This window comes from Ranitomeya variabilis, chromosome 3, assembly GCF_051348905.1.
Source record: "Ranitomeya variabilis isolate aRanVar5 chromosome 3, aRanVar5.hap1, whole genome shotgun sequence".
NCBI lineage: Eukaryota > Metazoa > Chordata > Amphibia > Anura > Dendrobatidae > Ranitomeya > Ranitomeya variabilis.
Genome location: NC_135234.1, coordinates 2,581,355 through 2,607,457, shown reverse-complemented (window position 1 = coordinate 2,607,457; position 26,103 = coordinate 2,581,355). Strand labels below are relative to the sequence as shown.

At 61.6% G+C, this 26,103-nt stretch overlaps 1 protein-coding gene across 2 annotated transcripts in view; it reads right to left on the bottom strand.

Annotated features, from left to right (window-relative positions):
* TRAPPC10 (trafficking protein particle complex subunit 10) overlaps nt 1–26,103 on the bottom strand; it is a 79,196-nt gene that overhangs the window by 43,074 nt on the left and 10,019 nt on the right. For both annotated transcript variants that reach the window (XM_077293545.1, XM_077293546.1), the window contains exons 2-14: nt 24,094–24,175; nt 22,706–22,841; nt 14,193–14,389; nt 13,914–14,109; nt 13,596–13,707; nt 13,144–13,391; nt 12,919–13,065; nt 11,310–11,424; nt 11,158–11,234; nt 10,985–11,076; nt 8,517–8,657; nt 6,702–6,814; nt 6,025–6,539 (exon numbers count right to left, since the gene is read on the bottom strand). In XM_077293545.1, coding sequence (XP_077149660.1) covers nt 6,025–6,539; nt 6,702–6,814; nt 8,517–8,657; nt 10,985–11,076; nt 11,158–11,234; nt 11,310–11,424; nt 12,919–13,065; nt 13,144–13,391; nt 13,596–13,707; nt 13,914–14,109; nt 14,193–14,389; nt 22,706–22,841; nt 24,094–24,175 — 2,171 coding nt within the window. The remainder of the gene's footprint in view (nt 1–6,024; nt 6,540–6,701; nt 6,815–8,516; nt 8,658–10,984; nt 11,077–11,157; nt 11,235–11,309; nt 11,425–12,918; nt 13,066–13,143; nt 13,392–13,595; nt 13,708–13,913; nt 14,110–14,192; nt 14,390–22,705; nt 22,842–24,093; nt 24,176–26,103) is intronic.

Genomic DNA, 26,103 nt, shown 5'->3' with positions numbered 1-26,103 from the left:
TCCTCCTTGTGATCCGTGACAGGGGGGCCTGGCCACGAGCGGACGGGAGAAATGAACCCGAGTGGTGAGGATGACAAAGATATCCTCCCCGTGAACCGTGACAGCCGCCAGCTGAGGGACGCAACAGAGGACGTACGGGGCACGGCCGACAGAGGAGGGAGGCAAAAGAGGACGTACGAGGCACGGCCGACAGCGGAGGGAGGCAACAAAGGACGTACGGGGCACGGCCGACAGCGGAGGGAGGCAACAAAGGACGTACGGGGCACGGCCGCCAGCGGAGGGAGGCAACAAAGGACGTACGGGGCACAGCCGCCAGCGGAGGGAGGCAACAGAGGACGTACGGGGCACGGCCGACAGCGGAGGGAGGCAACAGAGGACGTACGGGGCACAGCCGCCAGCGGAGGGAGGCAACAGAGGACGTACGGGGCACAGCCGACAGCGGAGGGAGGCAACAGAGGACGTACGGGGCACAGCCGCCAGCGGAGGGAGGCAACAGAGGACATACGGGGCACAGCCGCCAGCGGAGGGAGGCAACAGAGGACGTACGGGGCACGGCCGACAGCGGAGGGAGGCAACAGAGGACGTACGGGGCACAGCCGCCAGCGGAGGGAGGCAACAGAGGACGTACGGGGCACAGCCGACAGCGGAGGGAGGCAACAGAGGACGTACGGGGCACGGCCGACAGCGGAGGGAGGCAACAAAGGACGTACGGGGCACAGCCGCCAGCGGAGGGAGGCAACAGAGGACATACGGGGCACGGCCGACAGCGGAGGGAGGCAACAAAGGACGTACGGGGCACAGCCGCCAGCGGAGGGAGGCAACAAAGGACGTACGGGGCACAGCCGCCAGCGGAGGGAGGCAACAAAGGACGTACGGGGCACGGCCGACAGCGGAGGGAGGCAACAGAGGACGTACGGGGCACAGCCGCCAGCAGAGAGAGGCAAAAGAGGACGTACGGGGCACGGCCGACAGCGGAGGGAGGCAACAAAGGACGTACGGGGCACGGCCGACAGCGGAGGGAGGCAACAAAGGACGTACGGGGCACAGCCGCCAGCGGAGGGAGGCAACAGAGGACGTACGGGGCACGGCCGACAGCGGAGGGAGGCAACAAAGGACGTACGGGGCACAGCCGCCAGCGGAGGGAGGCAACAAAGGACGTACGGGGCACAGCCGCCAGCGGGGGGAGGCAACAAAGGACGTACGGGGCACAGCCGCCAGCGGAGGGAGGCAACAAAGGACGTACGGGGCACGGCCGACAGCAGAGGGAGGCAACAGAGGACGTACGGGGCACGGCCGACAGAGGAGGGAGGCAAAAGAGGACGTACGGGGCACAGCCGCCAGCAGAGAGAGGCAACAGAGGACGTACGGGGCACGGCCGACAGAGGAGGGAGGCAAAAGAGGACGTACGGGGTACGGCCGACAGCGGAGGGAGGCAACAAAGGACGTACGGGGCACGGCCGACAGCGGAGGGAGGCAACAGAGGATGTACGGGACACGACCGACAGAGGAGGGAGGCAACAAAGGACGTACGGGGCACGGCCGACAGCGGAGGGAGGCAACAGAGGACGTACGGGACACGACCGACAGAGGAGGGAGGCAACAGAGGACGTACGGGGCACGGCCGACAGCGGAGGGAGGCAACAGAGGACGTACGGGGCACAGCCGTCAGCAGAGAGAGGCAAAAGAGGACGTACGGGGCACGGCCGACAGCGGAGGGAGGCAACAAAGGACGTACGGGGCACGGCCGACAGCGGAGGGAGGCAACAGAGGACGTACGGGACACGACCGACAGAGGAGGGAGGGCATAGCGGATATAAGGGGAATGGCTACCAATAGAGCAATAAAGGACGTATGGGGCACATCCAGAAACAGAGGGCGGGAAACAGAGGAAGCATGGGGCATTGCCACCAGCTTAGGGAGGAAATAGGGGGTGCACGTGGCATGGCAACAAGCTGAGGAGAGAGGTAACAGAGAACGCATGGGGCACGGCCATCAGCAGAGGGAGGCAACAGAGGACACAAGAAGCACGGCCACCAGCTGAGGGAGGCAACAGAGGACGCACGGGGCACAGCCACAAGCGGAGGGAGGCAACAGAGGACGCACAGGGCACGGCCACCAGCTGAGAAAGGCAACAGAGGACGCACGGGGTACGGCCACCAGCGGAGGGAGGCAACAGAGGACGCACGGGGCACGGCCACCAGCTGAGGAAGGCAACAGAGGACGCACAGGGCACGGCCACCAGCGGAGGGAGGCAACAGAGGACGCACGGGGCACGGCCACCAGCTGAGGAAGGCAACAGAGGACGCACGGGGCACAGCCACCAGCTGAGGAAGGCAACAGAGGACGCACGGGGCACGGCCACCAGCTGAGGGAGGCAACAGAGGATGCACGGGGCACGGCCACCAGCTGAGGAAGGCAACAGAGGACGTACGGGGCACGGCCACCAGCTGAGGAAGGCAACAGAGGACGCACGGGGCACGGCCACCAGCTGAGGGAGGCAACAGAGGACGTACGGGGCACGGCCACCAGCTGAGGGAGGCAACAGAGGGTGCACGGGGCACTGCCGCCAGCGGAGGGCGGCAACAGAGGATGTACGGGACACGACCGACAGAGGAGGGAGGGCATAGCGGATATAAGGGGAATGGCTACCAACAGAACAATAAAGGACATATGGGGCACATCCAGAAACAGAGGGCGGGAAACAGAGGAAGCATGGGGCATTGCCACCAGCTTAGGGAGGAAATAGGGGGTGCACGTGGCATGGCAACAAGCTGAGGAGAGAGGTAACAGAGAACGCATGGGGCACGGCCATCAGCAGAGGGAGGCAACAGAGGAAGCACGGGGCACGGCCACCAGCTGAGGAAGGCAACAGAGGACGCACGGGGCACGGCCACCAGCTGAGGGAGGCAACAGAGGACGCACGGGGCACGGCCACCAGCTGAGGGAGGATACAGAGGACGCACGGGGCACGGCCACCAGCTGAGGGAGGCAACAGAGGACGCACGGGGCACGGCCACCAGCTGAGGGAGGATACAGAGGACGCACGGGGCACGGCCACCAGCTGAGGGAGGCAACAGAGGACGCACGGGGCACAGCCACCAGCTGAGGGAGGCAACAGAGGACGCACGGGGCACGGCCACCAGCTGAGGGAGGCAACAGAGGACGCACGGGGCACGGCCACCAGCTGAGGGAGGATACAGAGGACGCACGGGGCACGGCCACCAGCTGAGGGAGGCAACAGAGGACGCACGGGGCACAGCCACCAGCTGAGGGAGGCAACAGAGGACGCACGGGGCACGGCCACCAGCTGAGGGAGGCAACAGAGGACGCACGGGGCACGGCCACCAGCTGAGGAAGGCAACAGAGGACGCACGGGGCACGGCCACCAGCTGAGGGAGGATACAGAGGACGCACGGGGCACGGCCACCAGCTGAGGGAGGATACAGAGGACGCACGGGGCACGGCCACCAGCTGAGGGAGGCAACAGAGGACGCACGGGGCACAGCCACCAGCTGAGGGAGGCAACAGAGGACGCACGGGGCACGGCCACCAGCTGAGGGAGGCAACAGAGGACGCACGGGGCACGGCCACCAGCTGAGGGAGGATACAGAGGACGCACGGGGCACGGCCACCAGCTGAGGGAGGCAACAGAGGACGCACGGGGCACAGCCACCAGCTGAGGGAGGCAACAGAGGACGCACGGGGCACGGCCACCAGCTGAGGGAGGCAACAGAGGACGCACGGGGCACGGCCACCAGCTGAGGAAGGCAACAGAGGACGCACGGGGCACGGCCACCAGCTGAGGGAGGCAACAGACGACGCAAGCGGCACGGTCACCAGCTGAGGGAAAAAACAGAGGACGCACGGGGTACGGTCACCAGCTGAGGGAGGCAACAGAGGACACACGGGCAATGACCGCCAGCGGAGGGAGAAAACAGAGAACGTACAAGGCTCGACCGCCAGCGGAGGGAGGCAAAAGAGGGTACGGGGCACTGCCGCCAGCGGAGGGAGGCAAAAGAAGGTACGGGGCACGGCCGGCAGCGGAGGGCGACAACAGAGGACGTACCGGGCACAGCAGACAGTGTAGGGAGGCAACAGAGGATGCACGGGGCACAGCCACCAGCTGAGGAAGGCAACAGAGGACGCACGGGGTACGGCCACCAGCTGAGGAAGGCAACAGAGGACGCACGGGGCACGGCCACCAGCTGCGGGAGGCAACAGAGGATGCACGGGGCACGGCCACCAGCTGCGGGAGGCAACAGAGGACGCACGGGGCACGGCCACCAGCTGAGGAAGGCAACAGAGGACGCACGGGGCACGGCCACCAGCTGAGGGAGGCAACAGAGGACGCACGGGGCACGGCCACCAGCTGAGGGAGGATACAGAGGACGCACGGGGCACGGCCACCAGCTGAGGGAGGCAACAGAGGACGCACGGGGCACGGCCACCAGCTGAGGGAGGATACAGAGGACGCACGGGGCACGGCCACCAGCTGAGGAAGGCAACAGAGGACGCACGGGGCACAGCCACCAGCTGAGGGAGGCAACAGAGGACGCACGGGGCACGGCCACCAGCTGAGGGAGGCAACAGAGGACGCACGGGGCACGGCCACCAGCTGAGGGAGGCAACAGAGGACGCACGGGGCACAGCCACCAGCTGAGGGAGGCAACAGAGGACGCACGGGGCACGGCCACCAGCTGAGGGAGGCAACAGAGGACGCACGGGGCACGGCCACCAGCTGAGGGAGGATACAGAGGACGCACGGGGCACGGCCACCAGCTGAGGGAGGCAACAGAGGACGCACGGGGCACAGCCACCAGCTGAGGGAGGCAACAGAGGACGCACGGGGCACGGCCACCAGCTGAGGGAGGCAACAGAGGACGCACGGGGCACGGCCACCAGCTGAGGAAGGCAACAGAGGACGCACGGGGCACGGCCACCAGCTGAGGGAGGATACAGAGGACGCACGGGGCACGGCCACCAGCTGAGGGAGGATACAGAGGACGCACGGGGCACGGCCACCAGCTGAGGGAGGCAACAGAGGACGCACGGGGCACAGCCACCAGCTGAGGGAGGCAACAGAGGACGCACGGGGCACGGCCACCAGCTGAGGGAGGCAACAGAGGACGCACGGGGCACGGCCACCAGCTGAGGGAGGATACAGAGGACGCACGGGGCACGGCCACCAGCTGAGGGAGGCAACAGAGGACGCACGGGGCACAGCCACCAGCTGAGGGAGGCAACAGAGGACGCACGGGGCACGGCCACCAGCTGAGGGAGGCAACAGAGGACGCACGGGGCACGGCCACCAGCTGAGGAAGGCAACAGAGGACGCACGGGGCACGGCCACCAGCTGAGGGAGGCAACAGACGACGCAAGCGGCACGGTCACCAGCTGAGGGAAAAAACAGAGGACGCACGGGGTACGGTCACCAGCTGAGGGAGGCAACAGAGGACACACGGGCAATGACCGCCAGCGGAGGGAGAAAACAGAGAACGTACAAGGCTCGACCGCCAGCGGAGGGAGGCAAAAGAGGGTACGGGGCACTGCCGCCAGCGGAGGGAGGCAAAAGAAGGTACGGGGCACGGCCGGCAGCGGAGGGCGACAACAGAGGACGTACCGGGCACAGCAGACAGTGTAGGGAGGCAACAGAGGATGCACGGGGCACAGCCACCAGCTGAGGAAGGCAACAGAGGACGCACGGGGTACGGCCACCAGCTGAGGAAGGCAACAGAGGACGCACGGGGCACGGCCACCAGCTGCGGGAGGCAACAGAGGATGCACGGGGCACGGCCACCAGCTGCGGGAGGCAACAGAGGACGCACGGGGCACAGCCACCAGCTGAGGGAGGCAACAGAGGACGTACGGGGCACGGCCACCAGCTGCGGGAGGCAACAGAGGATGTATGGGGAAAACTGCCATTGGAGGGAGGGAATAGAGGTGTACAGGGAGGGCAGGTGTTTGGGGTGTACACACTTCTTTCTGGCAGCCTGGCCTGCACTGACACCGGAAGCCCCCCATTACCTGGGTGTGGAAGGTCACATGGTTGACTCCTGGCTGCAGGACCACGTTGTTGCAGCACAGATTGTGGGCGCCATTATCCAGGTTGAGGCCGGAGAGTCTGTCCAGGGGAGATGAAGAGCCGGGGTCCTGCGGCCGTAGTAACATGTGCACGTTCCTGCAGATCACGCCTGTGCTGACAAGGCCACTCTCTGACGGACTCTTCTCCTGCATCTCTGACAGCTCCAGAACGGCTGGAGGGGCTCGGACACCCAGTGCCGTCTCAGGTGGAAAGTGCACAGTGCCCCCTGCGGGTTTGTGGCGGGTCAGCCACTCTGCAGTTTTGCGGTAGCTGTTCTTGTCCAGACTGTAATGGAAATATCCTGAGAGATGCTGCAGGTGAAATGGCTCCGGCATCAAGCAGAGGAGTGTCAGCTCAATAGACAAGGACCCACCGACATGGACAACCGCATTGGGGGGATCGAAGCAGAGAGACGTCAGCTGAGCAAACGAGCCAAACGGGAGGCTGATTGGGTCACCTGAGGAGACAAACAGGTATGACCAGGCAGAAGAACCTGCTGCCACTGGCCAAAAACCCACTGCTGACCCCTTGTGACCTCCTGCTGCCACTTAAGCTGCCTGTACCCTCCACCACACTGTACCCTCATCACCACCATACCCCACCGTTCACCACTCCATACCTCCATCATCGGGGCCCTGTGAGGAGAGGCTGAGTATCTCTTGACCGTATGTCACGCGCTCCTCCTGGGGAAGGTTGTGATCAGTGGCCAGGAGACTACAAGTCCTCAGGTATCTGGAGAAGAGTTAAGGGGGGCCGGGCCACGAGCGGACAGGGGGGCCGGGCCACGAGCGGACGGGGGGGCGGGCACCCACGAGCGGACAGGAGGGGCGGGCACCCACGAGCGGACGGGAGGGGCGGGCACCCACGAGCGGACGGGAGGGGCGGGCACCCACGAGCGGACAGGAGGGGCGGGCACCCACGAGCGGACGGGAGGGGCGGGCACCCACGAGCGGACGGGAGGGGCGGGCACCCACGAGCGGACGGGAGGGGCGGGCACCCACGAGCGGACAGGAGGGGCGGGCACCCACGAGCGGACGGGAGGGGCGGGCCACGAGGGGACGGGGATGTCGGGAGATAGGAAACATTTCTTATTACTTCAATTACACATACAGAGCTCTCAGCTGCAGTTTCCTCTGCCTGCACGTGCCAGTGTACGATGTCACCTTTCCCCCTCCCTCCCCCCTGCTATATAGCTGTAAAGTGAGACCAGCGTGCCAGGGACGTTCACTGAGGAGTTTTATGGCTTTCAGCTGGGAAAGCCAGTCCTTCGTCTGATACCATGTGCTCCTTGTGTATCAGAAAGTTATTCAAGATGGAATAATTCCACCCCAAATAGGGACATACAGTATATCTGAAAGTTATATATCTGGTATGTGCAACAAGAGGGCTCCTAACTGGTGGATTTCAGGAGCCCAGCGTGTAGCAGAACGTGAGAAACGCATTACTACGCAACCAGCTACCCCATGTCTATAAACGAATCCCTAGGTCACGCTGAGCATAACGACACAGGTGTCGTCTTTCTACGAGGTTCATGCACCAAGATATGAGGGATGATGGTTTTGCAATCCTCAAGAAAGAGGAGTGCATTCCATAGCTCTGCCCACCCCATGAGGTCATCCATGGGGAGACACCCTTAGTTTTGGGCAAAGGTATAAAACTCAGATGCCCAGACAAAGGGGGGTCTTTTGCCAGGGGATTCAGCTACGACAGGCTGTGCAATCTGACCTGAAGATAAGTGGGGAAGGTCCCCTCCCCCGCCACCACACGGTGTACCATTGAATGATATGAAAGAACGGTAAGTTGATTTTCACCGTTAATCCCTTTTTATTTGTAATTGTCTGTACATACGATACTTGTCTTCTTTTTATAATATCTTTTTAGCCTTTTGTAAACACTGCCTACCATTTTGGAGTAAAATATATAAATTACAAGCTTTGTTTCTCCTTGCTCTATAACGTACTGTCACGTCCTCTGAAGTGAATTACGCTACTAATTTGTGTTGGCTCCGGACCAGTTATTAATTAAGAAATCGGAGCTGGTGGCAGCGGATTTGTCATGTGCGTTTGGGAGACTTCGTAGCGACGGACGGCGTTGATAATTATTGTTCTTGCCTGAGTGGGAGTAGTTATATCGCCCTCACTGCAGTGTGCCCATTAGCCAGTACAGAGTAAGGCAGCCTTTCTGGAGACTAGTTATCCTTAGTGCAGTACCCATTCTGACCTGAGGGTAAGGGGGCGCCAGAGAGCTGCAAGTTCCAAACCGGAACTGGGATATAAATAAATCCCCTTCAGAAAAGAACTGGGGCAACCAAACAACCCCGGTTCATGACATTAGTGTGAGCGGCGGGGATGACAAAGATATCCTCCTTGTGATCCGTGACAGGGGGGCCGGGCCACGAGCGGACGGGAGAAACGAACCCGAGCATAAAAGATACGGCTCAGTCTGCCCCAGCTGCTTTTGACATTCTGCCAGCTGCTTCTGGGTGTGGGTGAGGGGCAGGGCCCAACCCTCAGCCTGGTACATGCGGAGCGCCCCTTTTAGGTAGGGCTCAGCCTTCTGCGGCAGAGACTTCTTCCTGAGGAGAGAACGTGAAGAGTCAAACATCACAACTCATAGGAGGAGACATTCAGAAACCGTAAAAAAGGTACATTACTCCAAATGTTTCACTTGGAAAATTGGTGCTTTGAGATGAGTGAGTGAGCGAGCGAGAGAGAGAGGGAAGAGCGAGAGAGAGAGAGAGGGAAGAGCGAGCGAGAGAGAGAGGGAAGAGCGAGCGAGAGAGAGAGGGAAGAGCGAGCGAGAGAGAGAGGGAAGAGCGAGAGAGAGAGAGGGAAGAGCGAGAGAGAGAGAGGGAAGAGCGAGAGAGAGAGAGAGAGAGAGAAGAGTGAGAGAGAGAGAGGGAAGAGAGAGAGAGGGAAGAGCGAGAGAGAGAGAGAGAGAGGGAGGGAAGAGCGAGAGAGAGAGGGAAGAGCGAGAGAGAGAGGGAAGAGCGAGCGAGAGAGAGAGGGAAGAGCGAGCGAGAGAGAGAGGGAAGAGCGAGCGAGAGAGAGGGAAGAGCGAGCGAGAGAGAGAGAGGGAAGAGCGAGCGAGAGAGAGAGAGGGAAGAGCGAGAGAGAGAGAGAGAGGGAAGAGCGAGAGAGAGAGAGGGAAGAGCGAGCGAGAGAGAGAGGGAAGAGCGAGAGAGAGAGAGGGAAGAGCGAGAGAGGGAAGAGCGAGAGAGAGAGAGAGGGAAGAGCGAGAGAGAGAGGGAAGAGCGAGAGAGAGAGAGCGAGAGAGAGAGCGAGAGAGAGAGAGAGGGAGGGAAGAGCGAGAGAGAGAGGGAAGAGCGAGCGAGAGAGAGAGGGAAGAGCGAGCGAGAGAGAGAGGGAGAGCGAGCGAGAGAGAGAGAGGGAAGAGCGAGCGAGAGAGAGAGAGGGAAGAGCGAGCGAGAGAGAGAGGGAAGAGCGAGAGAGAGAGGGAAGAGCGAGAGAGCGAGGGAAGAGCGAGAGAGCGAGAGAGAGGGAAGAGCGAGCGAGAGAGAGAGAGGGAAGAGCGAGCGAGAGAGAGAGAGGGAAGAGCGAGCGAGAGAGAGGGAAGAGCGAGAGAGAGAGGGAAGAGCGAGAGAGAGAGAGAGAGAGGGAAGAGCGAGAGAGAGAGAGAGAGGGAAGAGCGAGAGAGAGAGAGGGAAGAGCGAGAGAGAGAGAGAGAGAGAGAGAGAGAGAGGGGAGAGAGAGAGAGAGGTAAGAGCGAGCGAGAGAGAGAGAGGGAAGAGCGAGCGAGAGAGAGAGAGGGAAGAGCGAGAGAGAGAGAGAGGGAAGAGCGAGAGAGAGAGAGGGAAGAGCGAGAGAGAGAGAGAGGGAAGAGCGAGAGAGAGAGAGGGAAGAGCGAGAGAGAGAGAGAGAGAGAGAGAGAGAGAGAAAGAGAGATAAGAGCGAGCGAGAGAGAGAGGGAAGAGCGAGCGAGAGAGAGAGGGAAGAGCGAGCGAGAGAGAGAGAGGGAAGAGCGAGCGAGAGAGAGAGGGAAGAGCGAGCGAGAGAGAGAGAGGGAAGAGCGAGCGAGAGAGAGAGAGGGAAGAGCGAGCGAGAGAGAGAGTGGGAAGCGCGAGCGAGAGAGAGAGAGGGAAGAGCGAGCGAGAGAGAGAGGGAAGAGCGAGCGAGAGAGAGAGGGAAGAGCGAGCGAGAGAGAGAGGGAAGAGCGAGCGAGAGAGAGAGGGAAGAGCGAGAGAGAGAGAGGGAAGAGCGAGAGAGAGAGAGAGAGAGGGAAGAGCGAGAGAGAGAGGGAAGAGCGAGAGAGAGAGAGAGGGAAGAGCGAGCGAGAGAGAGAGAGGGAGAGCGAGCGAGAGAGAGAGAGGGAGAGCAAGCGAGAGAGAGAGAGGGAAGAGCGAGAGAGAGGGAAGAGCGAGAGAGAGGGAAGAGCGAGAGAGAGGGAAGAGCGAGAGAGAGGGAAGAGCGAGAGAGAGGGAAGAGCGAGAGAGAGGGAAGAGCGAGAGAGAGAGAGAGAGAGGGAAGAGCGAGAGAGAGAGAGAGGGAAGAGCGAGAGAGAGAGGGAAGAGCGAGAGAGAGAGGGAAGAGCGAGAGAGAGAGGGAAGAGCGAGAGAGAGAGGGAAGAGCGAGAGAGAGAGGGAAGAGCGAGAGAGAGAGGGAAGAGCGAGAGAGAGGGAAGAGCGAGAGAGAGGGAAGAGCGAGCGAGGGAGGGAAGAGTGAGCGGGGGAGGAAGGGAAAAGCGAGCGGGGGATGGGCGTAGGCTCAGCATGTCGGGGAGGGAGGGTGAGCTCAGCAGGTCGGGGGGTGAGCTCAGCAGGTCGGGGGTGAGCTCAGCAGGTCGGGGGTGAGCTCAGCAGGTCGGGGGGTGAGCTCAGCAGGTCGGGGGGTGAGCTCAGCAGGTCGGGGAGGAGGATGAGTGGGAAAGGTGCTCTTTACTTACATATAGAAGTCAGCCAGGTTCTTCCCCACCAGTTTGGCGGATCGGCTCCTCCCAATGCTGCTGTACATTTCTATGGTGGCGTGTGCCAGGTCCTGCAGTGAGATGGAGGGTGAACCAATTAATGAGTTGTGGTGGGATGTTCTAGATCGGGGATTACCACCCAGTGCCCTCACCAGGTAATGCTTCTCGAAGGCCTCCTCTGAGGACAGCGCCTCCTGCAGCTTCTTGTAGGGACTTTGTGCCGTGTTCTCTGTGGAGGAAAGATCAGGTAAATACAATAGGGAGCAGAGGAGAAGAAACGCCACAGCGCACTCCAGACATTTACCCGTTTCCGGTCTCTCTGTTCCCAACCCAGCAAGTAAATCCACTGTCCTTTGCAGGTCCTCAGAGCATGGGCCAGACTCAGACACCAAACCACAGAGGGATCCCAGAGCCTGCAGCTAAAAGCATAAAGGTGTGGTCAGGAGAAGCAGGACCTCGCATGTGCCAGGTGGAACTACAGTAGCACTTCAGTACCCCCCACGTCAGACACGGTCCGTTAGTGCTGACCACGTCAGTCTCTCCCTCGGCCACCGCTCCTCACATCAGACCCTGGTTCTGCCGCCGCTCCCCACATCAGACGCTGGTTCTGCCGCCGCTCCCATCAGACGCTGGTTCTGCGGCCGCTCCCCACATCAGACGCTGGTTCTGCCGCCGCTCCCCACATCAGACGCTGGTTCTGCCGCCGCTCCCCACATCAGACGCTGGTTCTGCCGCCGCTCCCCACATCAGTCACTGGTTCTGCCGCCGCTCCCCACATCAGACACTGGTTCTGCCGCCGCTCCCCACATCAGACCCTGGTTCTGCCGCCGCTCCCCACATCAGACCCTGGTTCTGCCGCCGCTCCCCACATCAGACCCTGGTTCTGCCGCCGCTCCCCACATCAGACCCTGGTTCTGCCGCCGCTCCCCACATCAGACGCTGGTTCTGCCGCCGCTCCCCACATCAGACGCTGGTTCTGCCGCCGCTCCCCACATCAGACCCTGGTTCTGCCGCCGCTCCCCACATCAGACCCTGGTTCTGCCGCCGCTCCCCACATCAGACGCTGGTTCTGCCGCCGCTCCCCACATCAGACACGGGTTCTGCCGCCGCTCCCCACATCAGACGCTGGTTCTGCCGCCGCTCCCCACATCAGACCCTGGTTCTGCCGCCGCTCCCCACATCAGACGCTGGTTCTGCCGCCGCTCCCCACATCAGACCCTGGTTCTGCCGCCGCTCCCCACATCAGACGCTGGTTCTGCCGCCGCTCCCCACATCAGACACGGGTTCTGCCGCCGCTCCCCACATCAGACCCTGGTTCTGCCGCCGCTCCCCACATCAGACGCTGGTTCTGCCGCCGCTCCCCACATCAGACGCTGGTTCTGCCGCCGCTCCCCACATCAGACGCTGGTTTTGCCGCCGCTCCCCACATCAGACACGGGTTCTGCCGCCGCTCCCCACATCAGACCCTGGTTCTGCCGCCGCTCCCCACATCACACGCTGGTTCTGCCGCCGCTCCCCACATCAGACACGGGTTCTGCCGCCGCTCCCCACATCAGACGCTGGTTCTGCCGCCGCTCCCCACATCAGACGCTGGTTCTGCCGCCGCTCCCCACATCAGACGCTGGTTCTGCCGCCGCTCCCCACATCAGACCCTGGTTCTGCCGCCGCTCCCCACATCAGACGCTGGTTCTGCCGCCGCTCCCCACATCAGACCCTGGTTCTGCCGCCACTCCCCACATCAGACACGGGTTCTGCCGCCGCTCCCCACATCAGACGCTGGTTCTGCCGCCGCTCCCCACATCAGACGCTGGTTCTGCCGCCGCTCCCCACATCAGACACGGGTTCTGCCGCCGCTCCCCACGTCAGACCCTCGCTCCACCAAAGTTCCTCCAGCGCCAACACCTCACACCAACCTTTTCAGTGGCATAGCTCCATAGCCCCACAGTGTGGGAGATATTGGCATCTATCTGAGCTCTTTCACAGCAGCCCTCGATCCTCTGCAAAACTTCCAGACAGCTCAGGAACACCCAACAGTCCAAAGCCCCCGGGGGAACAACCACCTGCCGGGTCACACAAGGAATGAGTAGTTCTCATGTAAGCCATCACGATGGTGTGCAGAACAGAGCACCGCCACTCACCTCCAGTAGCTGCAGCTCTTGCACACAGTTATGGAGGAGCTCCAGAGCCCGGCCGGCAACCTCCCAGGGCCGCTGCAGGAAGAGGAGCAGGGTGCACTGGCGAGAGAAGAGGTAACTCCGCAGCTCCAGAAGGTTGGCCCGACTACGCTGAATCAAGTCTCTTTTCTCCATGTCAATGGGTTTCCTTAGTGCAAGCCCGTCCCAGCTCTGCACCGGCTGACAAAAAGAACTGAGCCAGTTTGCCCCATCTGGTAAGAAACATCACTAGGGTGAGTGCCAGGTTCATTAGGAAATCAGGCAGACATGGCAGAGACTGACACTGCCCACAGTATAGGACACCTGGGCAGGCAGAGTGACGGCAGTGCCACTGAGCATATCCACAGGGTCTGCAGGGGCCACACAAACTGAAGACAAAGATCAGGCAGAGCTTGGGTCGCTCTACATCTACTCACCACCAGCACCAAAGTTCAGCACATACTGGGAGAAGAGGGCATCTAACTCGTCATACTGGACTAGAGCGTCCTCAAACTGTTGCAGCATCTCAAAGACAAAGGCCAACTCCTCCTGCAACCGAGACATCAAACACAATGCTGTGAGGGTGAGAGACTGCAATGAAGAGCCCGACATCAACCAGACTCCACCATGATGTGCAGACCATCATCACCTCTGCTCCAGCTCGTGTGGTGGGCGCGGATCTCTGGGCGATCCCATAGAGATCACAATTCCCTCACACAACTAGACAGGAGAGACTATGCAGACCTCACACCCACCTGCACCATGAAGTAGTCACAGAAGCTCCAGCCAGGCTCCGTCCTCTTCTCTCGGAGGGTTCTCATCTCGTCTTCAAAGTGTCCAAGATTTCGGGTGAAGGAAGTGAGGAGCAGCGTGCGCAGCTTTGACAGAAAAAGAGACCAGGACTCCTGGGAGCGGGACGTGTCCTTCAGGGGGTCCACGAGCACCATGCACCTGCAGGAGGGAAGATACTGACACTGAAGCTGCAGCTACAGGGGGAGCAGCCTGACCCATGTCACAAGCCCCCGAACCCTTACCTGTCGCTCTGCTTGTTGCAGAAGTCGCTGCGGATCTTGTCAGCGATGGACGTTCGCGGTAAGATGTTGGTTTTGTTTTTTTTCTTGGCTTCGCTCTCCACAATCACTATCAACCAGTCGGTGGTACCGTGGGCGCGCAGCGAGTTCTGCCACTTGGTGAGGTCGTCCTTGGTGGTGGCTTTATACACTTCTGTATCCTGAGAACAGTCACAGAGATCATAGGTCAGTGTATATAATGCCTCAAAGCCAAGGACACAGACTGCGCTGAGAACAGGGTTCAGGTGAATCCCACCACTACCGAGCTCATCGCCCCTACGTGAAAGCAAGCGACGTCCAGACAGCCGAGGACACGTGTACACACAAGAGCCTGGTCAGAGCGACAGCTTATGCGCCACAATGTCCACCAGCAACACTACCCCATCCACCGGCATCTACAGGGCCGCATCAGAACCGCCCCGTCCACTGGTATCTACAGGGCCGCACCAGCATCGCCCCGTCCACCGGCATCTACAGGACTGCACCAGCATCGCCCCGTCCACCAGCATCTACAGGCCGCACCAGCATCGCCCCGTCCACCGGCATCTACAGGACCGCATCAGCACCGCCCCGTCCACCGGCATCTACAGGACCGCACCAGCACCGCCCTGTCCACCGGCATCTACAGGCCGCACCAGCATCGCCCCGTCCACCGGCATCTACAGGACCGAATCAGCATCGCCCCGTCCCCCGGCATCTACAGGCCGCACCAGCATCGCCCCGTCCACCGGCATCTACAGGACCGCACCAGCATCGCCCCGTCCACCAGCATCTACAGGCCGCACCAGCACCGCCCCGTCCACCGGCATCTACAGGACCGCACCAGCACCGCCCCATCCACCGGCATCTACAGGACTGCACCAGCATCGCCCCGTCCACCGGCATCTACAGGACAGCACCGGCACCGCCCCGTCCACCAGCATCTACAGGCCGCACCAGCATCGCCCCATCCACCGGCATCTACAGGCCGCACCAGCATCGCCCCGTCCACCGGCATCTACAGGACCGCACCAGCATCGCCCCGTCCACCAGCATCTACAGGCCGCACCAGCATCGCCCCGTCCACCGGCATCTACAGGACCGCACCAGCACCGCCCCGTCCACCGGCATCTACAGGACCGCACCAGCACCGCCCCATCCACCGGCATCTACAGGACTGCACCAACATCGCCCCGTCCACCGGCATCTACAGGACAGCACCAGCATCGCCCCGTCCACCGGCATCTACAGGGCAGCACCAGCACCGCCCCGTCCACCAGCATCTACAGGACCGAATCAGCATCGCCCCGTCCACCGGCATCTACAGGGCAGCACCAGCACCGCCCCATCCACCAGCATCTACAGGCCGCACCAGCATCGCCCCGTCCACCGGCATCTACAGGACAGCACCAGCACCGCCCCATCTACTGGCATCTTCAGGCCGCACCAGCACCGCCCCGTCCACCGGCATCTACAGGACTGAATCAGCATCGCCCCGTCCACCGGCATCTACAGGACAGCACCAGCACCGCCCCATCTACTGGCATCTACAGGACCGCACCAGCATCGCCCCGTCCACCGGCATCTACAGAACCGATTCAGCATCACCCCGTCCCCCGGCATCTACAGGACCGCACCAGCATCGCCCCGTCCACCGGCATCTACAGGACCGCACCAGCACCGCCCCATCCACCGGCATCTACAGGACTGCACCAGCATCGCCCCGTCCACCGGCATCTACAGGACAGCACCAGCACCGCCCCGTCCACCAGCATCTACAGGCCGCACCAGCACCGCCCCATCCACCAACATCTACAGGACCGCACCAGCATCACCCCCGTCCACCAACATCTACAGGACCGCACCAACATCACCCCCGTCCACTGGCATCTACAGGACAGCACCAGCACCGCCCCATCTACTGGCATCTACAGGCCGCACCAGCATCGCCCCGTCCACTGGCATCTACAGGACAGCACCAGCACCGCCCCGTCCACCGGCATCTACAGGACCGCACCAGCACCGCCCCGTCCAATGGCATCTACAGGACTGAATCAGCATCGCCCCGTCCACCGGCATCTACAGGACAGCACCAGCACCGCCCCATCTACTGGCATCTACAGGCCGCACCAGCATCGCCCCGTCCACCGGCATCTACAGGACAGCACCAGCACCGCCCCATCTACTGGCATCTTCAGGCCGCACCAGCACCGCCCCGTCCACCGGCATCTACAGGACAGCACCAGCACCACCCCATCTACTGGCATCTTCAGGCCGCACCAGCACCGCCCCGTCCACTAGCATCTACACGGCCGCACCAGCACCGCCCTGTCCACCGGCATCTACAGGGCCACACCAGCATCGCCCCGTCCACCGGCATCTACAGGACCGCACCAGCATCGCCCCTGTCTACCGGCATCTACAGGACCGCACCAGCATCGCCCCCGTCCACCGGCATCTACAGGACCGCACCAGCATCACCCCCGTCCACCGGCATCTACAGGACCGCACCAGCATCGCCCCGTCCACCGGCATCTACAGGACAGCACCAGCATCGCCCCATCCACCAACATCTACAGGACCGCACCAGCATCACCCCCGTCCACCGGCATCTACAGGGCAGCATCAGCATCGCCCCCGTTCACCGGCATCTACAGGGCAGCACCAGCATCACCCCCGTTCACCGGCATCTACAGGGCAGCACCAGCATCACCCCCGTCCACCGGCATCTACAGGACCGCACCAGCATCGCCCCATCCACCGGCATCTACAGGACAGCACCAGCATCGCCCCATCCACCAACATCTACAGGACAGCACCAGCATCGCCCCGTCCACCGGCATCTACACGGCCGCACCAGCATCGCCCCGTCCACCGGCATCTACAGGGCAGCATCAGCATCGCCCCCGTTCACCGGCATCTACAGGGCAGCACCAGCATCGCCCCCGTCCACCGGCATCTACAGGGCAGCACCAGCACCGCCCCATCCACCGGCATCTACAGGACCGCACCAGCATCACCCCCGTCCACCGGCATCTACAGGACCGCACCAGCATCGCCCCCGTCCACCAACATCTACAGGGCAGCACCAGCATCGCCCCCGTTCACCGGCATCTACAGGACCGCACCAGCATCGCCCCATCCACCGGCATCTACAGGACCGCACCAGCACCGCCCCATCCACCGGCATCTACAGGACCGCACCAGCACCGCCCCATCCACCGGCATCTACAGGACCACACCAGCATCGCCCCGTCCACCAGCATCTACAGGCCGCACCAGCATCGCCCCCGTTCACCGGCATCTACAGGCCGCACCAGCACCGCCCCGTCCACCATCTACAGGGCAGCACCAGCATCGTCCACCAGCATCTACACGGCAGCACCAGCATCGCCCCGTCCACCGGCATCTACAGGGCAACACCAGCATCGCCCCATCCACCGGCATCTACACGGCCGCACCAGCATCTCCCCGTCCACCGGCATCTACAGGCCGCACAAGCACCGCCGCCCGGCATCTATAGGACCACACCAGCACCGCCCCATCCATCAGCATCTACAGGGCAGCAAGAGCACCGCTTCTATCCACCGGCATCTACAGGGCAGCACCAGCTCTGCCCCATCCGCCAGCATCTACAGGACCGCACCAGCATCGCCCCGTCCACCGGCATCTACAGGCCGCACCAGCACCGCCCCATCCAATGGCATCTACAGGACTGAATCAGCATCGCCCCGTCCACCGGCATCTACAGGACAGCACCAGCACCGCCCCATCTACTGGCATCTACAGGACCGCACCAGCATCGCCCCGTCCACCGGCATCTACAGGGCAGCACCAGCACCGCCCCATCCACCAGCATCTACAGGCCGCACCAGCATCGCCCCGTCCACCGGCATCTACAGGACCGCACCAGCACCGCCCCGTCCACCAGCATCTACACGGCCGCACCAACACCGCCCCGTCCACCGGCATCTACAGGGCCACACCAGCATCGCCCCGTCCACCGGCATCTACAGGACCGCACCAGCATCGCCCCCGTCCACCGGCATCTACAGGACCGCACCAGCATCACCCCCGTCCACCGGCATCTACAGGACCGCACCAGCATCACCCCCGTCCACCGGCATCTACAGGACCGCACCAGCATCGCCCCATCCACCGGCATCTACAGGACAGCACCAGCATCGCCCCATCCACCAACATCTACAGGACCGCACCAGCACCGCCCCCGTCCACCGGCATCTACAGGACCGCACCAGCATCGCCCCCGTCCACCAACATCTACAGGGCAGCACCAGCATCGCCCCCGTTCACCGGCATCTACAGGGCAGCACCAGCATCACCCCCGTCCACCGGCATCTACAGGACCGCACCAGCATCGCCCCATCCACCGGCATCTACAGGACAGCACCAGCATCGCCCCATCCACCAACATCTACAGGACCGCACCAGCATCACCCCCGTCCACCAGCATCTACAGGGCAGCATCAGCATTGCCCCCGTTCACCGGCATCTACAGGGCAGCACCAGCATCGCCCCCGTCCACCGGCATCTACAGGACCGCACCAGCATCGCCCCCGTCCACCAACATCTACAGGGCAGCACCAGCATCGCCCCCGTTCACCGGCATCTACAGCATCGCCCCCGTCCACCGGCATCTACAGGACCGCACCAGCATCGCCCCATCCACCGGCATCTACAGGACCGCACCAGCACCGCCCCATCCACCGGCATCTACAGGACCACACCAGCATCGCCCCGTCCACCAGCATCTACAGGCCGCACCAGCATCGCCCCATCCACCGGCATCTACAGGACTGCACCAGCATCGCCCCGTCCACCAGCATCTACAGGCCGCACCAGCATCGCCCCCGTTCACCGGCATCTACAGGCCGCACCAGCACCGCCCCGTCCACCATCTACAAGGCAGCACCAGCATCGTCCACCAGCATCTACACGGCAGCACCAACATCGCCCCGTCCACCGGCACAGACCCGTACATACAGGGCCGACTGCCAGCAATCCAGTTTTCTGTACATACCCCACATGCAGCGCTGCCCCTATAGATGTCGCAGTGTGGAGTCCTCTCACTTTGCTGCCTCGGCTACACTCAGGCAGAAAGTCTCGTACGCTCCATATATAACACAAGACGTCACCAGACTTAGACGTCACACACCGAGACCTCCCTCCGACCTCACAGCTCCACCAGATCCTGTGGGAATCTCCCAGGACGCCTGCAGAATCCCGCACCTCCCCCGCCGGTGGGAAACGCTCTCTGGACATCACAACCTTACTGCACCTTATATACAGACATCATAGACCTCCCCGGATATAAAACACAGAGCTCCAGGGACCCCCGCAGCCCCTTATACACAGAGCTCCAGGGACCCCGCTGCCCCTTTATACCCAGAGCTACCAGACCCCCGCTGCCCCTTATACACAGAGCTCCAGGGACCCCCGCTGCCCCTTATACACAGAGCTCCAGGGACCCCGCTGCCCCTTTGTACCCAGAGCTACCAGATCCCCGCTGCCCCTTATACACAGAGCTCCAGGACCCCCGCTGCCCCTTATACACAGAGCTCCAGGGACCCCGCTGCCCCTTTGTACCCAGAGCTACCAGATCCCCGCTGCCCCTTATACACAGAGCTCCAGGACCCCCGCTGCCCCTTATACACAGAGCTCTAGGGACCCCGGCTGCCCCTTATACACAGCGCTCCAGGGACCCCCGCTGCCCCTTATACACAGAGCTCCAGGGACCCCGGCTGCCCCTTATACACAGAGCTCCAGGACCCCCGCTGCCCCTTATACACAGAGCTCCAGGGACCCCCGCTGCCCCTTATACACAGAGCTCCAGGGACCCCGCTGCCCCTTTGTACCCAGAGCTACCAGATCCCCGCTGCCCCGCTGCCCCTTATACACAGAGCTCCAGGACCCCCGCTGCCCCTTATACACAGAGCTCTAGGGACCCCGGCTGCCCCTTATACACAGCGCTCCAGGGACCCCCGCTGCCCCTTATACACAGAGCTCCAGGGACCCCGGCTGCCCCTTATACACAGAGCTCCAGGGACCCCTGCTGCCCCTTATACACAGAGCTCCAGGACCCCCGCTGCCCCTTATACACAGAGCTCCAGGGACCCCCGCTGCCCCTTATACACAGAGCTCCAGGGACCCCGCTGCCCCTTTGTACCCAGAGCTACCAGATCCCCGCTGCCCCTTATACACAGAGCTCCAGGACCCCCGCTGCCCCTTATACACAGAGCTCTAGGGACCCCGGCTGCCCCTTATACACAGCGCTCCAGGGACCCCCGCTGCCCCTTATACACAGAGCTCCAGGGACCCCGGCTGCCCCTTATACACAGAGCTCCAGGGACCCCCGCTGCCCCTTATACACAGAGCTCCAGGGACCCCCGCTGCCCCTTATACACAGAGCTACTGGACCCCCGCTGCCCCTTATACACAGAGCTCCAGGGACCCCCGCTGCCCCTAACACACAGAGCTCCAGGGACCCCCGCTGCCCCTAACACACAGAGCTCCAGGGACCCCCGCTGCCCCTTATACACAGAGCTCCAGGGACCCCCGCTGCCCCTAACACACAGAGCTTCAGGGACCCCCGCTGCCCCTTACACACAGAGCTACAGGGACCCCCGCTGCGCCTAACACACAGAGCTCCAGGGACCCCCGCTGCCCCTTATACACAGAGCTCCAGGGACCCCAGCTGCCCCTTATACACAGAGCTACCGGACCCCCGCTGCCCCTTATACACAGAGCTCCAGGGACCCCCGCTGCCCCTAACACACAGAGCTCCAGGGACCCCCGCTGCCCCTAACACACAGAGCTCCAGGGACCCCCGCTGCCCCTAACACACAGAGCTCCAGGGACCCCCGCTGCCCCTAACACACAGAGCTCCAGGGACCCCCGCTGCCCCTAACACACAGAGCTCCAGGGACCCCCGCTGCCCCTAACACACAGAGCTCCAGGGACCCCGCTGCCCCTAACACACAGAGCTCCAGGGACCCCCGCTGCCCCTAACACACAGAGCTACAAAAAACCCCGCTGCCCCTTATACACAGAGCTCTAGGGACCCCCGCTGCCCCTTATACACAGAGCTCCAGGACCCCCGCTGCCCCTAACACACACAGCTCCAGGGACCCACGCTGCCCCTAACACACAGAGCTACAGGAACCCCCGCTGCCCCTTATACACAGAGCTCCAGGACCCCCGCTGCCCCTTATACACAGAGCTCCAGGGACCCCCGCTGCCCCTTATACACAGAGCTCCAGGACCCCCGCTGCCCCTAACACACAGAGCTCCAGGGACCCCCGCTGCCCCTAACACAGAGCTCCAGGGACCCCCGCTGCCCCTAACACAGAGCTCCAGGGACCCCCGCTGCCCCTTACACACAGAGCTACAGGAACCCCCGCTGCCCCTTATACACAGAGCTCCAGGACCCCCGCTGCCCCTAACACACAGAACTCCAGGGACCCCCGCTGCCCCTAACACAGAGCTCCAGGGACCCCCGCTGCCCCTAACACAGAGCTCCAGGGACCCCCGCTGCCCCTTACACACAGAGCTACAGGAACCCCCGCTGCCCCTTTCTTTGGAGCACCATACTGCGTTGGGGGGGCGCACCATACTGCGTTGGGGGGGGGGGCGCACCATACTGCGTTGGGGGGGGCGCACCATACTGCGTTGGGGGGGCGCACCATACTGCGTTGGGGGGGCGCACCATACTGCGTTGGGGGGGGCGCACCATACTGCGTTGGGGGGGGGGAGCACCATACTGCGTTGGGGGGGAGCACCATACTGCGTTGGGGGGGGGCGCACCATACTGCGTTGGGGGGGGGGCGCACCATACTGCGTTGGGGGGGCGCACCATACTGCGTTGGGGGGGCGCACCATACTGCGTTGGGGGGGCGCACCATACTGCGTTGGGGGGGGCGCACCATACTGCGTTGGGGGGGGGGGAGCACCATACTGCGTTGGGGGGGAGCACCATACTGCGTTGGGGGGGGGAGCACCATACTGCGTTGGGGGGGAGCACCATGCTGCGTTGGGGGGGGGAGCACCATGCTGCGTTGGGGGGGAGCACCATGCTGCGTTGGGGGGGAGCACCATGCTGCGTTGGGGGGGCGCACCATACTGGGTTGGGGGGGGCGCACCATACTGCGTTGGGGGGGCGCACCATACTGCGTTGGGGGGGGCGCATCATACTGCGTTGGGGGGGGCACACCATACTGCGTTGGGGGGGCGCACCATACTGCGTTGGGGGGGCGCACCATACTGTGTTGGGGGGGGGCGCACCATACTGTGTTGGGGGGGGCGCACCATACTGTGTTGGGGGGGGGGGGTCACACAACACTAGACTCTACTGATAAGAGTGTGGCACCGCAATAGTACACTGACCCCTCGTGTTTGGGGTCTCCTCATTACTGGGAAGCCCGTTACCCTTTGTCCAGTGACCCCAGTCACCCGCCACAGAGGAAGCTGAGAATACTGACACAGCACTCGGTCCAGTAGATGTGTAGGAACGGGAAAGTCAGCAGCGCTTTGTTCCCTTCTTTAGGCAGAAGTTCTTCCTTAAACTGGACAAAGTTGGACTCCAGGTGGATCATCTTCGGAGCACGGCCATAAGCCCTGGAGAGAAGAAGAAATGATTACCAACAATGCCCAGAGACCGCCACCTGCCCCAAACCCTACAGCCACAGGACCGCCACCTGCCAGATACCCTACAGCCACACGACTGCCACCTGCCCCATACCCTACAGCCACGTGACCGCCACCTGCCCCATACCCTACAGCCACGTGACCGCCACCTGCCCCATACCCTACAGCCACGTGACCGCCACCTGCCCCATACCCTACAGCCACGTGACCGCCACCTGCCCCATACCCTACAGCCACGTGACCGCCACCTGCCCCATACCCTACAGCCACGTGACCGCCACCTGCCCCATACCCTACAGCCACGTGACCGCCACCTGCCCCATACCCTACAGCCACGTGACCGCCACCTGCCCCATACCCTACAGCCACGTGACCGCCACCTGCCCCATACCCTACAGCCACGTGACCGCCACCTGCCCCATACCCTACAGCCACGTGACCGCCACCTGCCCCATACCCTACAGCCACGTGACCGCCACCTGCCCCATACCCTACAGCCACGGGACCACCACCTGCCCCATACCCTGCAACCACGGGACTGCCACCTGCCCCATACCCTACAACCACGGGACCGCCACCTGCCCCATACCCTGCAACCACGGGACTGCCACCTGCCCCATACCCTACAGCCACGGGACCACCACCTGCCCCATACCCTGCAACCACGGGACTGCCACCTGCCCCATACCCTACAACCACGGGACCGCCACCTGCCCCATACCCTGCAACCACGGGACTGCCACCTGCCCCATACCCTACAACCACGGGACCGCCACCCATGCCAAACCCTGCAATGCCCTGGAACCACCACTCAAATGTAAACCTTGTAAACAGGGACAACCACCTGCCCCACACCTTGTAAACGGGGACCACCACCCGCCCCATACCTTGTAAACGGGGACCACCACCCGCCCCATACCTTGTAAACGGGGACCACCAGCTGCCCCATACCTTGTAAACGGGGACCACCAGCTGCCCCATACCTTGTAAACGGGGACCACCAGCTGCCCCATACCTTGTAAACGGGGACCACCAGCTGCCCCATACCCTACAGCCACGGGCCACCACCCAACGCCAAACCAAACCTTGTAGGCCAGGGGACCACCTCTAGCTCCCATACCTTGGGGCCCCGAGACTACATACACTTTTACAATATGGATGAGATTGACCCTGATACAAACAGGTTGAGAAGGAAAATGACAATAAATGGCGATGCCCTCACCTCCGCCACTCCATCGCGTCTCGCGGCAGCTGCTGTGTCAGGGTGGAATACACTGCAGTGAACAGACTCTGGTCTCCAGCACCTAAAGGAGCAAGGTACAGAAGTCAGAGGCCACAACTCAAACCTCAACATATACACACACATACTAGGAAGAACTGGTGGGAGAACAACAAATGAGGTTGCATAAGTTCAATACTTTTCTGGACTCCCTTGTGAATGTCTGCCAGCGTTCAGACTTATTGGGTCGGGGTCTATCAGCGCGGCACAGCTAGAATTGGAAACTTTGCTCCTTCTTGCAGTAGCTCCACATCTGTCAGATTACGGGGGCATCTCCTGTGTGTAGCGCCCTCTTCAGGTCACCACAGATTGCCCCTTGGGTTCAGGTCTGGGCTCGGCTGCTCCAGGACATACATCTTCTTCTGGTGAAACCGTTCTTTGGGGGATTTGGAGGTCGCTTAGGGTCGTTATCTGCTAAAAGGCAAAATTCCTCATCTTCAGTTTTTCAGCAGAGGTGTCTCATGTAAAATCGTCTGGTATCTGGACGTGCATAATCCCCTCCTCCTCATCTGTGGCCCCAGTTCCAGCTGCAGAAAAACTGCCCCAAAGCAGAATACTGCCTCCACCATGCCTCATTGTGGGGATGGGGATCTTCTGAGATGCTTGGTGTTGGCTTTGTGTCTTTTGGAATTATGGCCACAAAGTTCCCCCTCTGTATCATCAGACAGAACACGTTTCCCGCTTCTGGCCGATGTGATGGAGGTTTTGCAGAACATAGCCAGGCCTTTATGCCTTTTTTTGTAAGAAAAGGCTCTATCTTCTCACACAACAGTCTGGACATATCAAGAATACGGGAGATAGTCACATGCAGGACACAACCAGGAATGGCCATATATTCCTGCAGCTCCTTTAATGTTGCCATCGGCTTCGTGCAGCCTCCAGGGACAATGTTCTTCTGGTATTTTCAGCAATTTCAGGGGGACGTCCAGCTCTAGGTAATGTCACTGATCTGTCAGATTTCAGCCACTTCTTGACGCCTTCAGTGTCCATGGTAGATTTAAAGCCTCAGAAATGTTTTTGTACCTTGTCCTGACTGACAACTATCCACTATGAGATCCCTTACTGTGTTGTCAGCTGTTTACAGACCAGAAAGTGTCAGGAAAATCCTCCTAGAACAGGGACACTTCCTCTGGGGTCACTGCGGCTATGCACTGACTACTACTTAGCATGAGGGGAAATGTGACTGGCTGATTCTGAGCACAATCACATCCCCAGTTATAAGAGGGTGTTCACATTTATGCAACCACATTACTGTAGATTTGTTATTATTTCCCCTCAAAATGCTTTCAGTTAGTTTCTCAGTGGATCTGTACAGATTATGGACGACATTAACGGGGAACAAGTCCTGAAATAATTCTTCTTGGTAGGATTGTGACTTGACATATACTTGGTATTATATTAGAGGTGTAGTGAAATATGTACTGGTATGGATGTATGACCAGCAGTAGATTAACATCTGTCTAGGCTGCAGCTCTTACAAAGACTAAAGGCCCCGTCACACATAGCGATTTACCAACGATCACGAGCAGCGATACGACCTGGCCGTGATCGTTGGTAAGTCGTTGTGTGGTCGCTGGGGAGCTGTCACACAGACAGCTCTCTCCAGCGACCAACGATCAGGGGAACGACTTCGGCATCGTTGAAACTGTCTTCAATGATGCCGAAGTCCCCCTGCAGCACCCGGGTAACCAGGGTAAACATCGGGTTACTAAGCGCAGGGCCGCGCTTAGTAACCCGATGTTTACCCTGGTTACCAAAAAAAAAAAAAACAGTACATACTCACCATCTGATGTCCGTCAGGTCCCTTGCCGTCTGCTTCCTGCTCTGACTGAGTGCCGCCGTACAGTGAGAGCACAGCACAGCAGTGACGTCACCGCTGTGCTCTGTACTGCCTTGCGGCCGGGAGTCAGTCAGAGCAGGAAGCAGACGGCAAGGGACCTGACGGACATCAGA